General features: G+C 45.5%; 1 protein-coding gene and 1 long non-coding RNA gene across 3 annotated transcripts in view; one reads left to right on the top strand and one right to left on the bottom strand.

The window, feature by feature from the left end:
* LOC121069219 overlaps positions 1 to 19,189 on the top strand; it is a 50,340-nt gene that overhangs the window by 5,777 nt on the left and 25,374 nt on the right. Inside the window, exon 2 of one of the 2 annotated variants that reach the window (XR_005819341.1) lies at positions 7,388 to 7,879. This is a non-coding gene — a long non-coding RNA (uncharacterized LOC121069219). Of the gene's footprint in view, positions 1 to 6,410; positions 7,880 to 19,189 lie in introns of those variants that run through there. The other variant, XR_005819340.1, reaches the window with a different exon arrangement.
* Positions 11,523 to 16,071, bottom strand: SPINK2 (serine peptidase inhibitor Kazal type 2). The gene is made up of 4 exons (XM_040555169.1): positions 15,945 to 16,071; positions 15,584 to 15,621; positions 14,685 to 14,794; positions 11,523 to 11,686 (listed from the first exon to the last, which is right to left on the bottom strand). Exons 1-4 carry the CDS (start codon positions 15,991 to 15,993, stop codon positions 11,641 to 11,643), a joined length of 243 nt encoding a protein of 80 aa, XP_040411103.1. The 5' UTR covers positions 15,994 to 16,071; the 3' UTR covers positions 11,523 to 11,640.

Genomic DNA, 19,189 nt, shown 5'->3' with positions numbered 1-19,189 from the left:
GGCAGCTAGTGTGATGCACACTTGACAATTTTGCATGACACTGTGGCATTGCAAGGAGGATTTGGCATTTGCAGCATATGTTTGGCATCCCACTCATCTGGACTCAGCTCACAGAGGCCTGGGTATCATCCAGGCACTTGCACTACGGCAGCATGTTGGCTGGAGACACTTTGTTGGGGCAATTATACACGTAGCTCATGGCTGTCCTGGCCCAAATGTCCATCTAAAGCAGTGAGGAGGCGGGATGGAAAGAAGATTAAGAGGAGAGAGGAGAAGTGACCTGTCAAACCATCAGGAGAAGAAAGGGGTATAATTCAGGTTTCTTGAATGTCTGACTCGCCTCTTTGGCATGAACATGTCTTTCCTGAATTTTGTCACGTTTTCTTTCTTGTAAATGAGGGTTAGTACCAGCATCTCTTTTCTGGGCATTGAGCAGAATTTTTTTTTTTTTTCCTAAGTATGCAAGTTAAAAAATGTGTGCTTTCCGGAAACTCCCTCCACCCCCTGAAAACCAACCATAAGAAAAAGACCCAAACCTTCCCTTTTCCCTGTAACATACCAATGCCCAGGGAAGCTGCAAAAGACATCTTCTGCTTTCTTTTCCTCTTGTTTTGTTTTGTTTTATAATGTGTTGGGGTTTTCTGGCTACACAGCTTTACAGAATTTGTTTGCTTCCATTCAGTTATAGCAGAATTTCCTAACCAGTCAGTACTGACTCAAAGGATAACTCTTGCAGTTGGTGAGCTGCTCTGTAGGGAGCAGCTAACAATTGCCTTTGCTCGAAACACAAGAACTTCACTGAATCGTTGATCTTTTGATCAAAAAGCTGGCAAAACAGCAGCAAGAGATGCACAGAATGACCGTACTGAAAAAGCCTTTCCCCAGAGAAAGGATGTTTATAAGGCAATGCTGTGTCCCTATGGCCATGCCTTCCAGGCTGTCTCCTTGCTATAGCTCTGAAGGACACCGGTCAGCTCACTATACAATTCCACCCCGACCAAAGAGGGGCTTCCCAGGAGCTTTTGGCTCAGATGTAAAGTGCTCAAAGCTGAGCTGGAATGCCTCTTTAGTGCATTTTCCTTTTTGTTTTAGTAGGCAAGGTTCAGCCCGTCTCTCCTCAGCATCAGAACTGATTCAGGCCAGACAGATACAAATCAGATGTGACTTTCAGTGGAATCAGTGCCTTTTCTTTGTCTACTGGCTACAGCCACGCAGATGGAAACTGGGATGTTTTAGTGTTCCTCCAGTTGTGCCAATAATTCTCAGAGAACAGTGTCATCTCATTGGCATTTCCATGTGCAATCTCTGCCTGGGGTACAGTCTTTCTCCATCCTTTCCTCCCTCTTACTAACCAGATTGTTTTGAAGTGACTAAAATAGGCTCTGATACTTGCAGTTCCTTGCCAGGAGGCTTTTCAACAGCCCTGCATCGCTTGTAGGCAGAGCATGCCCTAGCATGCAGAGAGCCAGTTGGGCATCACATGTGTGAGCTGCCTCTTTTACCCAGCCCAGGAAAACACTGGCTACAGTACTTGTGATTATAAAAGCAGGGAAGAGGCAGGAGGAGACAAGCAGATCTGCTCTTTACTCCTGGAGTGCCAGAGGAATGTGAAGAGTAGCGTGTGCCCTTCCAGAGGTTCAGATGGCTGTACATTTTTTAGGAAAGAAGTCAGGGAACTGGGAGGCCTGCAGAAACCTGTCCTAGTCAGAACCTCTAGGCCAAAGCTGTCAGGTTTCCAAAGTCCCAACTCACTTAAATACAGGACGATGAAAGGACTTTATTTCTCACTGGAGCAGGGTCATGAAGGGCTGGATGACTGCCCCTCACTATGGGTGTTTGTTTCAGGGCTGCGGCAGCTGCCTGGCCTCCTTGTCCTCCTTGTGATGGCAGTGACGTGCAGCCAGCAGCATCCTGGTTTCTGTCAGACCGGTCTGAGCAGGTAGCCTTGGGCCACCACAGGCTACCACCTTGCAGGTAGCCTTGGGCCACCACCTGCAGAGAGATGACCACCAGCTGCTGTGGTGTCATTACAGGCCTGAACGCTGGGGTGGGTGACCGTGATGTCTCCATGTGACACATCCATGGTGGCTTGCGGCACCCTTGGCGTCCATGTGGCACTTAGAGATGACCAAAGACTCCCTAGCTGGCAAGGAGGCTGCAGCTATCATCTCTGCAGCACCACGTGGCTGTTCCCTCCTTGCCTGACCAGCCTAGCATGGCCCCTGCCCCCAGCTAGCAGCCTCTCCTGACATGGGGACGCAGGGACTCTGTGGGGTCCTGGGCCAGCTCAGTCTGTGCCAGGGTGGTCAGGGAACCCATACTGTTTCTTCTGGTGGCTACAGGGGAGGCTGAGACACAGGATCTGAGGCACAGCCTCATACCCAAAGTCTAAGATCCCTGACTACTGGCAGAGCATGTATGATAATTGTTGAGTGATCTCCCTGTCCTTATCTCAACCCTTGAGCCCTTTTCATCGTATTTTCTCCCCCTTTTTCCCTTTGAAGAGGGGGAGTGAGAGAGTGGCTGTGGTGGAGCTCGGCTGCCCACCTAACACCTCCACGAAGGCTCAGGCCGAGTCCCCGGCATGGGTGTCTGCTAGACTCTCACTGGAGCCCCAGACTCACGACCAGCCCCACACCAGAGGAGCAGAGAGCACAAGGATGGCCCTGCTCTCAGGGTCCCACAGTCCCACTGCCCCCTCCCCCTCTGCCAGGGCCCTTGCATGGTGTCAGCTCAGGCACTGCCCAGCCAGGCCTCAGGGAGAGACTGCTCCATTTGCTCACTTGTGGGCTGGGGACTCTGTGGGGCCAAAATGATGTTGTGTCCAACCCCAGCACCAGCTCCGTGGAGCTGCAGAGAACCAAGAACTTTGATGAAAAAGAGGATATGTCCCTCCTGGGGACACTGGGTTGCTTTTCTTTCCCTGCTCTGGAGGGCCACCTCAGACACGTGTGAGCAGCTGCTGTGAGCTGCTTGCTGCCTCTCCCTGCTCTGCACCTCTAGGCTGTATGTGCAGGTATTAACTCCACGCAGCTTTCTCTCTGACGAACACATTTCTAGAGGGCTGTTCTTGGGAGCCATGGCTCAAGGCTCAGCTCCCCACTGCAATGGTCAGGCACAGCTCTCCTGGTCTTGCCCACTGCCCTGCCTTGGCTTCAGCGATGTCTCTGAAGGTGGATCCCACCTCCTAAACCCTCTTCAGCTAGTGCCAACATGCTATCACTGGTAATCTATGAAAAAGCAACATTTTTCATGCCCCTTGTCAGCAGCAGCTTCCTTATGCTTCCTCAGCTATGAAGTGTAGGACATTCAAGAGCTTCTCACTATTCATGCCTCTAACCTCCCTTTTTAACCATTACTTCCAAGGGCTAATGCTTTTTTAAAACAATTACAGAGTAAATCTTAGTCCAAAGATCCTCATTTTGTCCATTTTTCCTTTGTATCTGTGCTGATTTCAGAGACCAGAATGTGGTCCTACCAAAAAACATTTATTTTTCTGAATCTGTTCAGTCTCTTTTAAGTCCTGAGCAACTTTTCACCAGTATCTTTTCAGCTGGGGGCTGCAGAGTCAGTTTCACCTTCACAGGTGAACTTCACTGACCACGCTGCCCAGGCCTCTCACTGCCATCTGCTGTACAGCACTGCGTATGTCCCACAGTTTCTCCATCAAGTGACCAAAGACAGGCTTAAGGGACTTCCTTTTCTTTAGTGCTGGGTCTTTCATTAGCTACAATAAAGCAAAATGTCCATTAGTGTGAGGATATACGCCAGTCCAAATACAGCACATCAATAGCAACATGCTTAGACTCCAGATAAGAACATGTTGGGGCTTATTGCAGTTTCTCCCAATAGCACATTGCTTTCTGCAGGAAAGGAGAGTTCACAGTGACATTAATTCAGTGTGACTGGCAGTAACAGCAATTGTGGGACGAGAGGTTTGCAGGAGAGCAGAAATGAGATCAAATCCCATGTCACCTATGTAAACCAGGAGTCCTTATGGAAGAATTTGGACACACATATAACACAGCAGGATTCATTTGCCTCGCATCACCATGCTTATTTAACAAGAAGGTTATGCTACTGCCAAAAGTGCTGATGGCTACAAAGGACAGACTTTGTCACCCTGCCTCTGTCCTTAAGGTCCGTAGCTCTGTAGAGGTCAGAACTGTAAGTCTACATGAGTGAAAAGATCTGAAAGGAAATCAGCAAGTGGTTCTGCTGCCTCGGGTATTAGCATGAGTTAGGGGAAAATGTCTCCTCTACATTAGAGAAATCCTTCCTCTCAGCACTAATTCAGTGTGCAGTCTGTATCAGCAAGAGTGCAACCACAGAAATAAAGGAGAAGATTTTTCCCATCTATTGGGCCTGGGTGAGAGCAAATCTGGGTATGGGTCCAATTTAGGCTCCCCAGAAAGACATTAACAATGGAGTGAGTTCAGTGCAGGGCCACCGAGATGCTTGAGGGACCAAAGCACAGGATAAACAAGGTAAGGCTGGGAGACCTGGATGTAACAGAGGGCAAAATGCAGAGCAGGGAGTCTGCTGGGGTTAGAACCTATAGACTCATGGGATGAGTGGGTTGTACACTGGAAGTGGCCATGAGACAACGCTGTTTTCTCCTGCAGCTGTCTCCCCTTGTGCAAGCACAGGACTTAGACACCTCAGCTGCAGCCCTGTTTAACCGTTGTGGGGGAATAGCTGTGAGTGGCTGTGCCATAGCTCTCTGCTTCCAGACCTTACCAGTCCCCTGAGAGGCGTGTGTCACCAGCTGCACTGAGCTATAGAGCTTCCCCACTGATCCTGGAGCTTGCCCGGCCAAAGGTGCTACATCCAGAGTTCCTGCTGCCTAAAGTGGTAAGGTTCAGCCCTTCTGGGGAGGGTGTGTGTCTCTGTGGGCTGCTGTGAATGAGCTCTGTCTCCGCACATCCCTCCTCCCAATCTGAACCTCTGTAGGTGCCGGCATGGGTTACGAATGCTGTAGCCTTGTACAGAGCATCGTCAAGGTTACAGCGCCTTGCAGAGCCCCGGGTTGAAAAGCAGAGAAACTGCCCACAGAGGCTGTGGAGTCTCCTTCTCTGGAGATATTCAAAACCCGCCTAGATGCCATGCTATGCAATGTGCAGGTGATCCTGCCTGGCAGGGGGGTTGGACTAGATGATCTTCAGAGGTCCCTTCCAACCTCAACCATTCAGTTGAGCAGGCAGCGTGCTCAGGTGGCCAAGAAGGCCAATGGCATCCTGGTCTGCAATATTGTGGTCAGTAGGACTAGGGAAGTCTTTGGACTAGGGATTGTCCAGGACTAGGGGTCATTCCCTTGTACGCGGTACTGGTGACACCATACCTTGAATATTGTGTTCAGTTTTGAGCTCCTCACTATGAGAATTATATTGAGTTGCTTGAGCATGTATAGAGAAGAGGGTCTGAAGAAATCGGGATTGTTTAGTCTGGAGAAGAGGTGGCTGAGGGGAGACATCATTGCTCTCCACAGCTATCTGAAAGAAGGTGGGTGTTGTACTCTTTTCTCAGGTGACAAGTGGTAGGATGCAAGGAAATGGCCTCAAGCTGTGCCAAGGGGAAATTTAGATTGGATATTAGGAATAATTTCTTCATGTTGGTTAAGCATTGGATCAGGCTGCACAGGGAAGTGGTGGATTCACCATCCCTGAAAGTATTTAAAAGACGTGTGGACATGGCATTTAGGGACATGGTTTAGTGGTAGACTTAGTAGCGTTATGTTGTTGGTTGGACTTGATGATCTTAAGGGTCTTTTCCAACCTAAATGGTTCTACGATTCTATGACTAGCCATCTGAAATGACTGTCTTCAGTCTCAGAGGTACAGGAAAGCCTCCAGATCAGAAACCGCAGGCCTGAAACTGAGCTGACAGAACCCAGGATGCTGTGAGCAGTCCGTGACTCACACAAGGTTTCTCCAGGCAAGGTATATGGCCACCTGTGTGTGCCCACCCTCAGGTCACACAGACTGATAGGGTCACATAAGGCAGGGCACTGAGAGCAGAGATAGTCCCTTAGTCCTGAGTGCCCCAAATGGCCTCCTCCTGTTAGGTCTCCTCACAGAGAGCACTGGTCTTTCCGTGTATCTCCTCCCAAGACTTGGACTCCTAAGGAGGATTGCCTGCCAGCATGTGCATAAAGGACATGCTGTTGGACACTTACTGTCCCTAGTTGAGAGGGTAGCAAACAAAGATCAATATATAAACAAATAAAAATATGAATTTCCCTGTCTTTCTTAAAGCTGTGAGGCAGCGATCGGACAAGAGGGAATGGACTCAAATTGCACCAGGAGAGGTTCTGGTTGGAAATTAGGAGAAATTATGAACAGAAAAAAAAAAAAAAAAAAGATCTGTAATTTACAGGTGACTCAAATACATCTTGCTGCAGAAGTTGGACATATGCCTGGGCAGCACACATATCTTGCCCTAGGATTTTATGGCTTGTCCCTTTCCCTGATCCCAAGTATTTCTGTCAGCGATTTATCAGGTATGTCCTGGGGAAGCCTGTGGTCATGCTTCAAACCAGCAAGCAGTTAAAGCAGAGGATCCAGTATTGCAACCTATATTATCCTTCCCTCATTGCCTTTTCTCCACAGCGTTGCTGCATTTCATTGTCATCACTACGAAGCAGTAAATACACCAGTGACGTTACGCGAATAACGCAACCTTTGGCTGCTGTGCAGTGTGTGTGGCAAGCCAGCATTCCTCAAGAAAGCAAGTCCTCCTCCCTGCGTCTTGTCTTGTCTCTTACCCTACTTGGCCAACAAAAGGCCTCGTGTGACCTGGCAGACAACTGAATGAGGGAATTGATTACTCTTAAAAAAGACCCAGATCTTTTCCCTTAGCTGCTGTATCCCAGGGAAATACCCATTCACCCAGCTGGCTCACTAGACAGCTGACAGATGCTGGCACTAGCATGTGGAGGTTGGGCTAAATGCTTTAGGGCTAAATGTGATTCGGTCGGCTTGGGACTTCTGTTTTCCAGCTGGGTATTTTTAAAGCTTCTGTCACAGCCTTGCTAGCTAAAGCATGAGTGATCCCATGTACTTCTTCTGCATAAAGTGAACCACTTCACTGCAGAGCAAAGAGGACAACAAAATGAAACAATGCTGAACTCTTCATTTGGCATGTAGGCAAAAATCCTGGCGGGGCCAGAGTACAAGTTCCTACCCTTTCATTATTGCCTTTGGTTTGGTGTCTATCTACCTCCACTGTTACATCCTCAGGACCCACAAAAAGAAAAATCAAATCGAGTGTCTGTATGTCAGAATTGGCAGATTCTCTGCTAACAGCTGCACAGTGCATCAGCAGAGCAGTGGCGGTGGGAAAAAATCTCAGGAATGTGCTTAAGACTATTTTTCATTGCTTCTTTCAGTGCCCGGAGATCAAACATACTCAGAGTAGCAGAATGGAGCAGAGCCCAGAGCTGTGAGAATGCGCATTCACTGGATTGTTGAGTGGACAAAAAAAAATCAGTGTTCCTGAAAGACTGAGATCATCCCCTCTCCGTGTTTTTCTTGTGCATCACTGAGTATCTCTTTGGTTTTCTATTATTTCGATCCTTTCAACCTTAACAGGACAAGAGAATGAAATATGCACATATGTATGGATTTCCTACTTTTTTTTTTTTTAAACTATATTTTAAGTTTTGGACCACTTTTCTTCCAACTGTTCATTTGCACTACCTGACAGTAAACCTTCAGTGAGAGAGACTTCTTCTAGATCAGGGAACTAACACATGGTGAAAAGGAGGAAGGAAATCCCTTTCTCACAGCCCAAAGACTGACTGCCAGCAAATTACCAGAAAAGCAACTCTGGCAACATTCCCCTGGCTACTTGATACAGGAACATCTCATCTGCTTGTAAGGTAAAAATCAATTCTTTTCATGATGACTGAAATTGTATACAAGAACCCTGTTCTAGCGCATTATTCCATAAATGTGTCTTCTGGCTCACTGGTGCATTGCAGAGTCTAAAAGCACTGTCAAGAGATGATGTAACTTAATAGAATTAACTGTGAAGAGTAGGCAAATGTTTGTTTCCCTCCTCATCAGCCCAAACACCTGGTTTTCATTTCAGAGCTTAAAAAAACTTTTTTTTTTTTTTTTTTTTTTTTTAAGGGCACCTTAAGGGCATCCTTCTTCCTCTGTGTAGAAATGGAGGAATTCCCAATATTACGCAGCTTTTCCCCCCTTTGGGCTCAACCAGATCATAAAAGAAAAGGTGCTACTAAGAGTTTACAGACCCTTATAGTACAAACTTAGGAAATCTTTACTTTGGCTGATCCAGACAGATGAGTTGCTTTGCTGTCTTCTCCTATTTGACTCTGACATGAGTATTATCTAGCTCTCAACAGATGACAATACATATAATTGTTTTAAATGTTGATTACAGTTGCAAAGCTACCTAACTTCCAAAAACAGAAATTGCCATATTGTCCCGAGAGCTCTTAGATAAACTTAATCACTGAACTGATTTCCCATTCACAATCACATCTTTACCACTTTGTATTTTCTAGCTGTGTTTATGTCTCCTAGCTTAAGCTTAGGGAAGGCAGGCACATTGTAGGGCAAGCATATTGATAAATTTACAGAACACCAACTTCTGCATTTAAAAAATCCCCAGGAGAGCTCTGACTCACATGTAAGTGCAAAGCTGATTTTCCTTTATTCACACAGAGAAAAAAAAAAAGATATTTGGAACTTTCAAAAGATTATTGGAAGGTAAGACTGTGCATGCGGATAGCTATCACAGAGCAGCCCCAAAGGTTCATAAAGGATCCACTCCTCACTTTTAGAGATGACTTTCAATTACAGATGAAGGGTGAAGGCTCAGTTCAGCTTCCCCTTTAAGGACATCTGCAGCTTCCCGAGTATCCAAAATATCTGAAGCTGGGCATGGAAGATAAGACAAAGGATTTCCAGGAAAGTCAGACCGTTCCAGGGCACAGTTTGAGGCTTGCTGAAATATTCTACAGCACCCATAAGGACACCAGACAATTACAAGACAAGTTTAACATCTCAGTCTGCTCTAGAAAGCATCACAGTAGGATTTTTCAGTACCTTTGCCTCTCTTACTGGTAAACAGGAACAGACTAAAGTAAGTAGGTACAGTTTTAGGTCAACTTTAAACGCTTCTGTATATAACGTCAAGGAAAAAAAAAACAACACATCTGTGTAAATGTTAAAATAAAACAAGTGTACCAGAATCTTACAAAATTTCTCACTGATAGATAAAAAAGCACTTCAAAAAGAGTAATTTTTTCTTAATGTAAAGGTGAGACTCAGTTAGAGGAAAATGACTTTTTCTAAGGTTATTTAATTAAGAATGCTTTAACCAGAAACCTATGCTGCTTCCATAAATGTTTTGTAAATGCAACTTTCAAAAATTGCTATGTGACCAGCACCAAAAGTCATGAAGCTAAGACAGAACTCAATGCAATCGTAACCATGTCAGTGAATGCCACAGATATCTGCCCACCGAATAGAGCTATTACAAAATACTACACTGTAGTCTCTTGCAGCAAACATCCTTGGATTCGATGATCAGGAAAAAAAAACAAGTTTATTCTGCCAAGTAAAATGAGTTTGACTACGTACCAGGACTGTAATGACACTAATAATACAGATGAAAATAAACAGCTTCTAACAGAATATTTATGTGTACAAACAAAAGTTATTAATAGACTTCTGCTACACCTCTACCAAGAACGTAAAATAAAATGAGATTTGAAAGAAAAAAAATGCTGCCACCTAGTGAGCAATATTAAAACCCACAAGTTCATGCCTTTCATTCTGACTAGTCTCCCATGGGATTCAGACTGTGGTTCTCACCCTTCAACTCTTGTTCATCATCCAGTGCAACCCAGGACAAACACAATCACTGTTTAGCAGTACAGGCTAACAAAATACTGGTAATGAAAGGGAAAAGAGATGTCCTTGTTGGGTTACCGCTAATGGCCAGCACATTTGGATATATGTTTTCCAGTAGACAAGTTTTCAACTGCTAGCAATATTGTTTTGAGCCTTAAATGTTTCATTGAAAGCATCGTGGGTTTGATGCATTTTTATCACACCCAAGCGAACCTCGGGACATCAGTCCTGAAAGAATCTGCTAGGAATTCAAGGAGAGACGCTTTCCATCTTGTTCAAATAAGTGTTGTACAGCTTCTGGCTGAGAAAACCTGCAAACCCACAAAATAGTGCCTGAAGAAAAGTGTCTGAACGTTTCCAAACCCACCACAACTAAGTTGGGAGCTGCAATCTAGCTCTTCCTGAAAACACACCCACATTGTGTGCTGGGTAACAGTGCATGAAGCCTAGTGAACATTTTGGTTACACATTTCCTGAACATTTTTTTTTTTAGGGGGAGGGGATTGGAGGGCAGTTGAGGGTATTTCCACAGGAGGAAGAGTCAGGAATTTAATCAATAAGAAAGCCATTGTTTTAGATCATTGAGGAACAATACCATTCATATCCATCTGACATTTCTCTGGAGTCAGGCATGTTCCTTCATGGTCTACTTCCATCAGGCTTTGAATCAGATCTCTGATCTAAGGAAAAAAATCAAGAAACTGAAATATTTGATTGAAATATTTTATTTTAATGTGCAGAATATGAAAAACAGATGGCAGGGGCAGATTTGGTGAGTTCACATACTCTTGCACTGCTGAATTATCTCTTTTAATGCAGAAAAATAGGAAGATTTAAAAGCACCTCTAAGGTTTTATCTTTAAGCATTCCTATGCTGGAAGCAGTGCTCTAATGTAATTATAACTGTCAGCCTAACATGCTATTTTTTGTTTGGATTTCTTTTGTTTAGTGGTGTTTGTTTATGTCTGAGTTTTGCAAAAAAAAATGCAATGCTATACACACTTTCTTCAAATACTGAAGGGACATTTCTACAGCTAAGAAGACTGGAGTTGTTAAAGTTCCTTTGCAAGCACAGTTATTTATCAAATAACCATCATGCCATGAGTGAGATCACTCTGTCAGCGATTGTTCTTTGCACTGATGGAATGAAGACAGGCATGTGCTGTAATGTAAGGCTGAGTCTGGCCCTTTGAAAGGAATGCAGGACAATAGCATTGCTGTTTTCAAAGCACAAGTCACCAGGCTGTGACCCCTCACCAGGCAGGAGGCACACCGTGCACCTCTGCCCAGGGAGGCCTGACAAAGGCCTTGGCTGGAGGCAGGACGAGAGCAGGCCTTGACCAGAGGTAGAGGGACTGCCAAACAACCCAAATGCCATCCGTTCAGAGGTGCTTAGCAGAGAGGCAGGGAGCTCTATGTGCTCGTTTGCACGACAAGGGGTCTGTGGCAGAACTGAACCCCAGTGTTTGTCCTGCAGGCAGCGGGAGGCCTGCCAGACCCGCTTCATGCTGCACCCTTTTACACCAGCCTTCATGTTCCCCTGTAATTTTCGCTGTCACTTCTACTGCAGGAAGCGACTCCAGTTCAGGTTATCAACATACTATGGCTATGAGGTTTAAATACACTAACAGTACCTTGTTTAAACAGGCAAAGCTATTTATTAAGACAGACTACATAGAAGGTACATTCAAAGTATTGTTTCTATTTGAACTGGCTTTGTCCCTCCCATTTTCTTCATGAGGTGCCATCTGACATATCAGCATGTTCCCCTCTTGTAAATTTGGACATCCTTTTTATTTTCACTGCAAGCAAAACAAAATTATTTTAGAGGAGAAGCACCGTAACAGAGACATTTTATAAAGTGGACTCTCCCATGTGCCCAGTTAAATGTAGCGATGGCTTTAATTGAATCACTTACAGCAAACCTTACTGCAGAGTAACTGATGAAAAGATTTATGAGTCAGACACACAGAACAAATAACTTACCAGAGACAGTCTCACTTCAGGCTAATAAGAAGGCCTATAAGAACACAGTAAATCTAACCGCAAGTCTGAGATGTATCAAACCACCTGACAAAGCTTACCATGAGGTCTGAAGTGTCCATTAAAAAGCAGTAATGCAAGTCAAATTCACAGTGCTCGAAGTGGGAACCAGGTCTAACACTGACAGAATGTCTCCCTTGCATTTGGGAGTTCAGTGTACATCCTGTGCATTTCTGCAGCCCAGACTTGCTGAATTTTGCATGTCTGGTTCTTGGAATGATGGAATCTTCTTAAAGGAAATTTTAGCAAAGTCTCTGCTAGTTTGGGAACATTTTTTTTTTAACAAGTCCAATAAATGGTAGTTTGCAGTGCTCCAATTGCAAATCTCTGTTTACCAAGTAAGTGTGGATGCAAGAAGAAAGTGATATAATGCAGACTGCCCTAGATCTTCAGTTTGTCTCTCTATCTTAATAGAATCAAGCTATTTTACTCCTCATGAAATTCAAGTGGTTTGTGATTACCCAAAGGTCAGGAAAATCTGTACTAATTAGGGATCTTTTAACCAGAAGGTAGAGGAGCAACTTGGGAATATAAAAGAAAAAAAAAAATCAATCCCAGGAGATGCAAAACCTCTCCTGCAGTACCGTAATGCTTTTCAGGACCTGGGGCTTTCCAGGTGCTCACACAGTCTTGCTAAAAAAGCCCATGGGTGGTACTGCCTTGGCCATCAGGGAAGTAAGTCCTTTAATGGGCTTAAACAGGGACTGGAAATGACTTGCCACATGACTGCTAAGAATCACCTAAGTTAATTTAGAGCTGAGTGGTTTGTAATTCACTATGGGATATGCCCATGTATCTATTTCTACATCACCAGATTATTCTATTTATCTTGGCAGCTACTGGTCATGCCGCTTGCTAAGAAGAGCAGAAAGACCTCTCTGTTCTCTCCTCTTGAGTTACGGACTGTACCCTACACTCCTTGAAGTGAAATGACCATTGCTTACGACCAAGAACCATTTTTCAAAGCTGAAATCATTCCAGTAAGACCAAGTGTTCTCTCCTTGTGCTCATGCCAAGTAAAACACTTCAAAACAAAGCTCTCTGGGCTGCACTAGAAAGACAATGAGTAGGCCAACTACTGAATTATGAAAGAAAAAAAAAATCAAGATAGTATCTGACCACCTTGTGTCCCTTTAGATGAAAATACTTTTCTGATCATGTAATAAGCCAGCAAAAGAGATGGCTAAGACAAAACCCACGTTGTGTAAGCGTCTGAAATCCTATGTTGCATATTTCACACAAAACATGCACATTTATTATAAGACATAAGCCCCATCAACAACTACTTAAGGAATGGAGTGGAAACAAGTAGCAAATTTGCCTAGAGATCCCTTTGTGCTGTGTGCAGCGCTGTATTCAGGAATTCAGCATGCACGCCCCTGGAGCTGAGGGATCATGCCTAAAAAAAACAGTATCCTAGAAATGGATAAAAAAAGACTGGATCTCAAAACCCATCATTCTATTCTGAAAAAGGATCGAATATCCTTTATCAGCTCAGATAGCTGCTTTTCTGACATGCTCTTAAAAATATCCTGCAAAGGACTGCAAAGTTTATTAATAAATATGCTCGACAACTTAACTTTTCCTTATGTCTAGGCTTCCTTTCCACCTACTTAACTGTTTTGCAAATTAAATCAACAACAACCCATCCCAGCACGTGGTGACCACCACGCAGTGGTCAGCTGCTATTTGGTCTCTTTGCCAGCCTTGGAGGCCCTGTTTTCATTTGTCCACAGCATGCAGCTCTTCCTTATGTCTTGAATTTTTAGCATTTCTGATGCTTTCCTCCTGACCCCTGGGAATTCTGATACTGCCCTGCACAGATCATTGTATCACATGTAATTTTGCAAATTTTTATTGTCTTTATTTCGGTATCCAATTCATTACACAAATATTAAATTATGTACTGCAGCTAAAGGAAATCCCATTTAATAGCATTTTCCAGTTTGATTACTGCTGTTAAACTCCAGCATTTCAAACTGCTCTCTCTTCATCCTTTAATTTTGGTTGAAAAACTATTTGTCTTCTTATGTGAATGTCAAGTGGAGCTATGTAAAATGCCTTGTTAATGTCAAGGAGTAGCACTTCTGATTTCTTCTACTCTGCTAGGCCAGTTATCTTGCCAAAAACCCTAAATCTTATGAATTTGATTGGATTATTTCTGACAAATCTGTATCAGATTTGCTTACACTTTTTTTCCTGTCTGACTATCTACATGTAAATCACTTATTAACTTACTCCGTTATCATTTTAGGTAGCAAAGATGAGCAGGTTCTTAACAATGTAACATGACAGCACCTCTTTTCTCCCCTTTTCACAGGTAGCACTACGTATGCCCTTTGATTTGCTGGGGTTTCCAAACTTTTCCCAAACTGTAGGTTTAACAATTGGTTTGCCAATTTTCTTTCAATTTTGTCATTTGCTTGGGTAGTTTGTGAAGTACTCTAGTGAAAATGTTACCAACGTAAACATGATATTTAGTAGCAATGTGGCACTGGGTGAACGCTACAGGCAACATCCCTCCCCATCTCCCCGTCTCCCATGATGCCCCTCCTTAAGAATTACAAAAAATAATATTCAGTACTCCCAGATGATGCAATCCAAGCATTTCATGGCTATTGACATTTGAGAAAATGCTAAAATTGCAATTAACAGACTGTGAATGACTCGAAGCCACTAATTGTTCAGTTAATTGGGATGTGAGGGTGCATGTTTTACTTGTAAAGGAAGCCAATGTGAAAGAAAGGTTAGAATTACCTGTTTGAAAGGCAGAGCACACACTCATTTGAGTAGGTCTCTCCATCGGTCCCACAAACCGGATTGTAGTCCTTTGGACATCCAGGCACACCATACATGTCGCATGCAGGCTGGAGAATACAGATACACAGCAAGTCATACACTAGCTGAAATGGGTTTCTCTAGTCCTCCCAGTTCAGCAGGATAATTTCTGAGAGCTTCCAAAGGATACTGGCATATTCACGCACAGAAACGAGAGCTCAACAAGGGGTGGCACAGCATTATAAAGTGCCACGTTATCTGTCATGCTTGTATGGGAAATTATCACTTGGCTTCTGCTGCCTAGCACAGATTGATCTGCAAGTGTGTGGCTGTGTCAGGGCATATTGACAAGTCGGCGGCGTGCTACAAGATGCAGCTCCTTCCGATGTCTTGTGTCAGAAGTGGGCAATGGACATCCCAGGAAGGATGTCGACAGACCTAACTGATAGGAGATGGGAATTAAGAAGTGATCTCTCCATGGCAGGCGTGCTGCAGCCCTGTAACAGGCAGACTGGCTGGTGCAGGTGCCTCAGGGTGCTCTGCAGAGCATCTCCTGGGGTCACAGCCCCTGACAGGCACAGCCTTTCTGCAAGGAGGTCCTGAGTGGGGGTACCGGAGGGGTAGCCTGGCTTGGCAGGGTGCTGAGGCTTCCCCCTCAGTGCCTGGGATTTAGGGGGTAGCGGCTGCAGTGCCCCGGGAGGCACACGGAGGTCTGCAGGGTCTCCCTTCCCAGGGTTAGGGTTAGGGTTAGGGTTAGGATTGGGGTTAGGGTTAGGGTTAGGGTTAGGGTTAGGGTTAGGGTTAGGGTTAGGGTTAGGGACCGGGGGGGTCTCTGGGTCCTCTCCCGCGGTCCCCAGCACGGAGCAAGCTGCACCCACCGGCACACTCGCAGCGGCGCCGGGACGCGACAGGAGCCCTGCGGAGAGAGAAGCCGCCGTTAACGGCGCCCGAGTCCCGCCGAGATTCCCCCCGTCCCGGATCCCTCCCCCCCAGAGGCTGGGACAAGCCTGTCTGGTCCCCACGCCCCTGGCCGCTATCTGCCCCCGGTGCCGCTCCCCACATCCAGCCCGGTACCGCCCGGTTCCACCCGCGGCATCCCCCCGGGAACGGCTCCTGGCCGGTGCCCGGTGCCCGGTACCGGCTCGGGCTTTCCCCTTCCCTGCCTCCGGTCATCGTGCGGGACCCTCCCCGCTCCCACGTCCCCGCAACGGAGAGCTCGCCGCCGCCCCGTGTCGGTACCGGCGAGGAGAGCCGGCAGCAGGACGAGCACCGGCAGCGCCGCCGCCATCTCCGCCAACGCCAACGGCAACGGAACGGGGGCGCGGCGGGGCGGGGGCGCGCGGCCGGGCACCGGCACGGACCGGGGGGGACTGGGGAAAAACCGGGGCTGGGAGAGCTGCGGGGGCTTGGCACGCCGCCCCGGCAGCACGGGGTGTCTCGGCAGTCCTAAGAGCATCGTCTGCTGGATAACATGGGCTGGCTCCGCGGAACCCAGGGGTCGGCTTCGCGTAGCATGGAGGGTGCTGGCCCTGGAGTCGGTTTTATGCGGTTGCCGAAAGTCTGGGCTCCTTGTGAAACGGGCTGCGGTTGTGTATATGAGCTGGGGCACAGAACCCAATGATAGTTGATGAACCCGATAATATTTGCTTTGTATAGAACCCAATAATATTTGACGAACCCAATAATATTTGACGAACCCAATAATATTTGATTTATATGGAACCCAATAATATTTGTCGAACCCAATAATATTTGATTTATATAGAACCCAATAATATTTGATGAACCCAATAATATCTGATTTATATAGAACCCAATGATATTTGATGAAACCGATAATATTTGACGAACCCAATAATATTTGATTTATATAGAACCCGATAATATTTGATTTATATAGAACCCAATAATATTTGATGAACCCAATAATATTTGATTTATATGGAACCCAATAATATTTGACGAACCCAATAATATCTGATGAACCCAATAATATCTGATTTATATAGAACCGAATAATATTTGATGAAACCGATACTATTTGATTTATACAGAACCCAGTAATATTTGCTGTGTCTCATATGGGTACATACCACGCTTCACACATCCTTCCCGTCCCTGTGTTGGCCTCCAAGATATCCCAACCATGGCTTTTCTTTATCTGTGTGCCCCCACAGGGCATCATAGTGAGATTATGTTGTTATCTGACGAATATGTTATCTTTCCTCCAGGTGACCTCTGCAAGCTAATTGAGGTATTTGATTTGTCAGGACACACCTTTGACATTGATACCTGACACAAGAGATGTTTGTTGCCAAATCAACTTTTAGCTTGGCTATTTTAAGCAAGATGCCTAACCAGAATGTTTCACGGCTGGTGGAGCATTTAATGGGGTATTTCTCTGTGCCTGTCTCCTTCCCCAGCCCTGCCCAAGTTTTTGCCCCAGCTTTGCCTGCTAAGCTGTTTGAGAAGGCAGCATCGTTCTGTTACCATGTTATTTTCCAGATGGTTGCTGGATTTGCCTTCCCTGGGGAATCTTTAACTCCTGGAAAGGTTTTACGTGGGAGAAGTGTAGTCCCAAACCTGGGAAAAAATATCAACATCAGGGAGTTTAATACTGGAAAGTTTAGGCTTGGGTGGGTTGCCTTGCTTCTTGAAGGTGTGTTTTTAAAGGAAAAGGTACTAGCAGAATGAAATAAAAACAAGGGGATTGTCTAGGTAGGAGTACAAAATTCTTGGAGAGAGATGTTTTTGGGACAGGATCCCATGAAAAGCATTCGAGTTAGTGTATTAACATCTACTTTGGGCATTTCCCAGTGCCTCCAGAGAGTAAGACCGTTGAGCCTACTAAGAAAATACATTCTTTCATGAAGATGGGACAAGTGGAGAGCTATTTTGGACCCTTGTTTAGTGAAATCAGGTCTCTGCTCACAGGGAGTCAGTCTGCCCAAGGACATGATTATCGACTTTGCTTGAGGATGTGAGCAGCATGGGCTTGTTGTCAGTGCAAGGTAAGTAGAGGCTAGGAGGCACCAGTTCTCAGTGTAAAATTATTTCACAATTTTGAAATAAGCAAATCTACCACCCCATCCACTTAAAACAGATATAGGGAGAGGTCTTAGTCTGCTATGGTGCCAGAAGGGCTGGGATTAAGGCATCAGATTTCCTGCTACCTTAGACTGTAAGATTCAGCTCTGTGGTGTGGAATATGCTCTTTGCCACAGGTGACGGGTAAATGGCAAAAAAATTGTAAATGGTAAAATTTATAAATGAAAAAAAAATAGAATTGCAGAGCAAGAAACCATAAGGGGCTTTAATAGCACAAAAATTCCCACTGGAACAGGTTCCTGCTGGCTGCTGCAGGCTAGAAGAGGACACAAAAGTCTGGCTGTGCATTTGCTCCAGCTTGCCTTTGTCTCGGCCATCATTGCTGGGCTCTCTCAAAAGGAGGCTGGTGAGAAGGATGCTACAGTCACCCATAATGTGTATTTAATGTCCTCTTGCAGCCCCCAGTTAAAGGGGGAGGATGTTTTTCTCTACTGAAGCAGCAGGGTGGTGCAGCTGGCTTGCCTGAGCTGCTTCAGGCAGTGCTGGGACACAACACAGCTGTACCGACACCAGATATGTGAGTCTCTTGCCACAAGTACAGGAGCATGCCTATCCCTCTGAGTAAATACAGGGGTAAAAACAAATGACAACCTGGAAGCAGCGTAGCACAACACAAGGGGAAGTGCTGAAAGCCTCTTCCCAGAGTCACTAGAGGGCCCATGCTCTTGGTGAGATTAGGAACACCCTGGAAATAGTTTGGCGCTGGTTAGTTGACCATTTCTGCCAGCTTAAACCTGGCACAGAAGCAGGACAGAGAAGGACGCAGGGGTGAGAGCTGAGTTTTCTGACCATTTTAGTCTCCCTGACAAGTGTTCTGATAACCTTTTGGTGTAAGCCTGGGTTTGTGGTGCAGAGGGAACTAATGCCAGCTGACAAGCTGACTCCCTGACCAGGTCCAGACTGCTAGCTGTGGCATCATGTCTAATTTTGGCAGATTGTTCCAGGCTGTTCTCGTAAGGGCTATGCTCAAAGATTTACAGAAGGATGTAGATGAAGCCCCTCATCTCATCAAATTCCCTCACCATACTGTCAGTGGCATTCCTACCTCCAAACCCATAAAATATTGCTCTGGGGGTCCTGTCTGTCACACGCACACCATGAATCATTCAGTTCTGTGCTTCTGCATTTGCAATCCCATGTAGCTTGAAGACAGGATCCAGGCCTCAGGGATTCAATTATGTGCTTGCCACTCAGGCTCTCATTCCTTGATCCCTCTATGCCCATTCATTTCACTCTGTCCTGCGCTGCTCTTTGCTGTATCAGCCCCAGATGGGCAATTTATTCTCTCCTTTTTCCCACGTGAACCCCATCTATCACCTGCCTGCCTTTGAAATTAATTTACTGGCTGGCCAGCTGCCCACGTTTTGTCCCTGGCT

The sequence above is a fragment of the Cygnus olor genome, chromosome 4, assembly GCF_009769625.2.
Source record: "Cygnus olor isolate bCygOlo1 chromosome 4, bCygOlo1.pri.v2, whole genome shotgun sequence".
In the NCBI taxonomy this organism is placed as follows: domain Eukaryota; kingdom Metazoa; phylum Chordata; class Aves; order Anseriformes; family Anatidae; genus Cygnus; species Cygnus olor.
The sequence above is the reverse complement of the archived record's forward strand: the minus strand, read 5'-3'. Positions and strand labels throughout refer to the sequence as shown.

Bases quoted from the DNA above. Each gene is read 5' to 3' on its own strand.
- SPINK2 (XM_040555169.1), bottom strand. From the start codon at position 15,993: ATGGCGGCGGCGCTGCCGGTGCTCGTCCTGCTGCCGGCTCTCCTCGCC. The intron at 15,622-15,944 runs GTACCGACACGG...CTCTCTCCGCAG, and splicing joins GCTGCCGGCTCTCCTCGCCG to GGCTCCTGTCGCGTCCCGGC. The intron at 11,687-14,684 runs GTAATTCTAACC...TTTTGCTTGCAG, and splicing joins GTGCTCTGCCTTTCAAACAG to TGAAAATAAAAAGGATGTCC.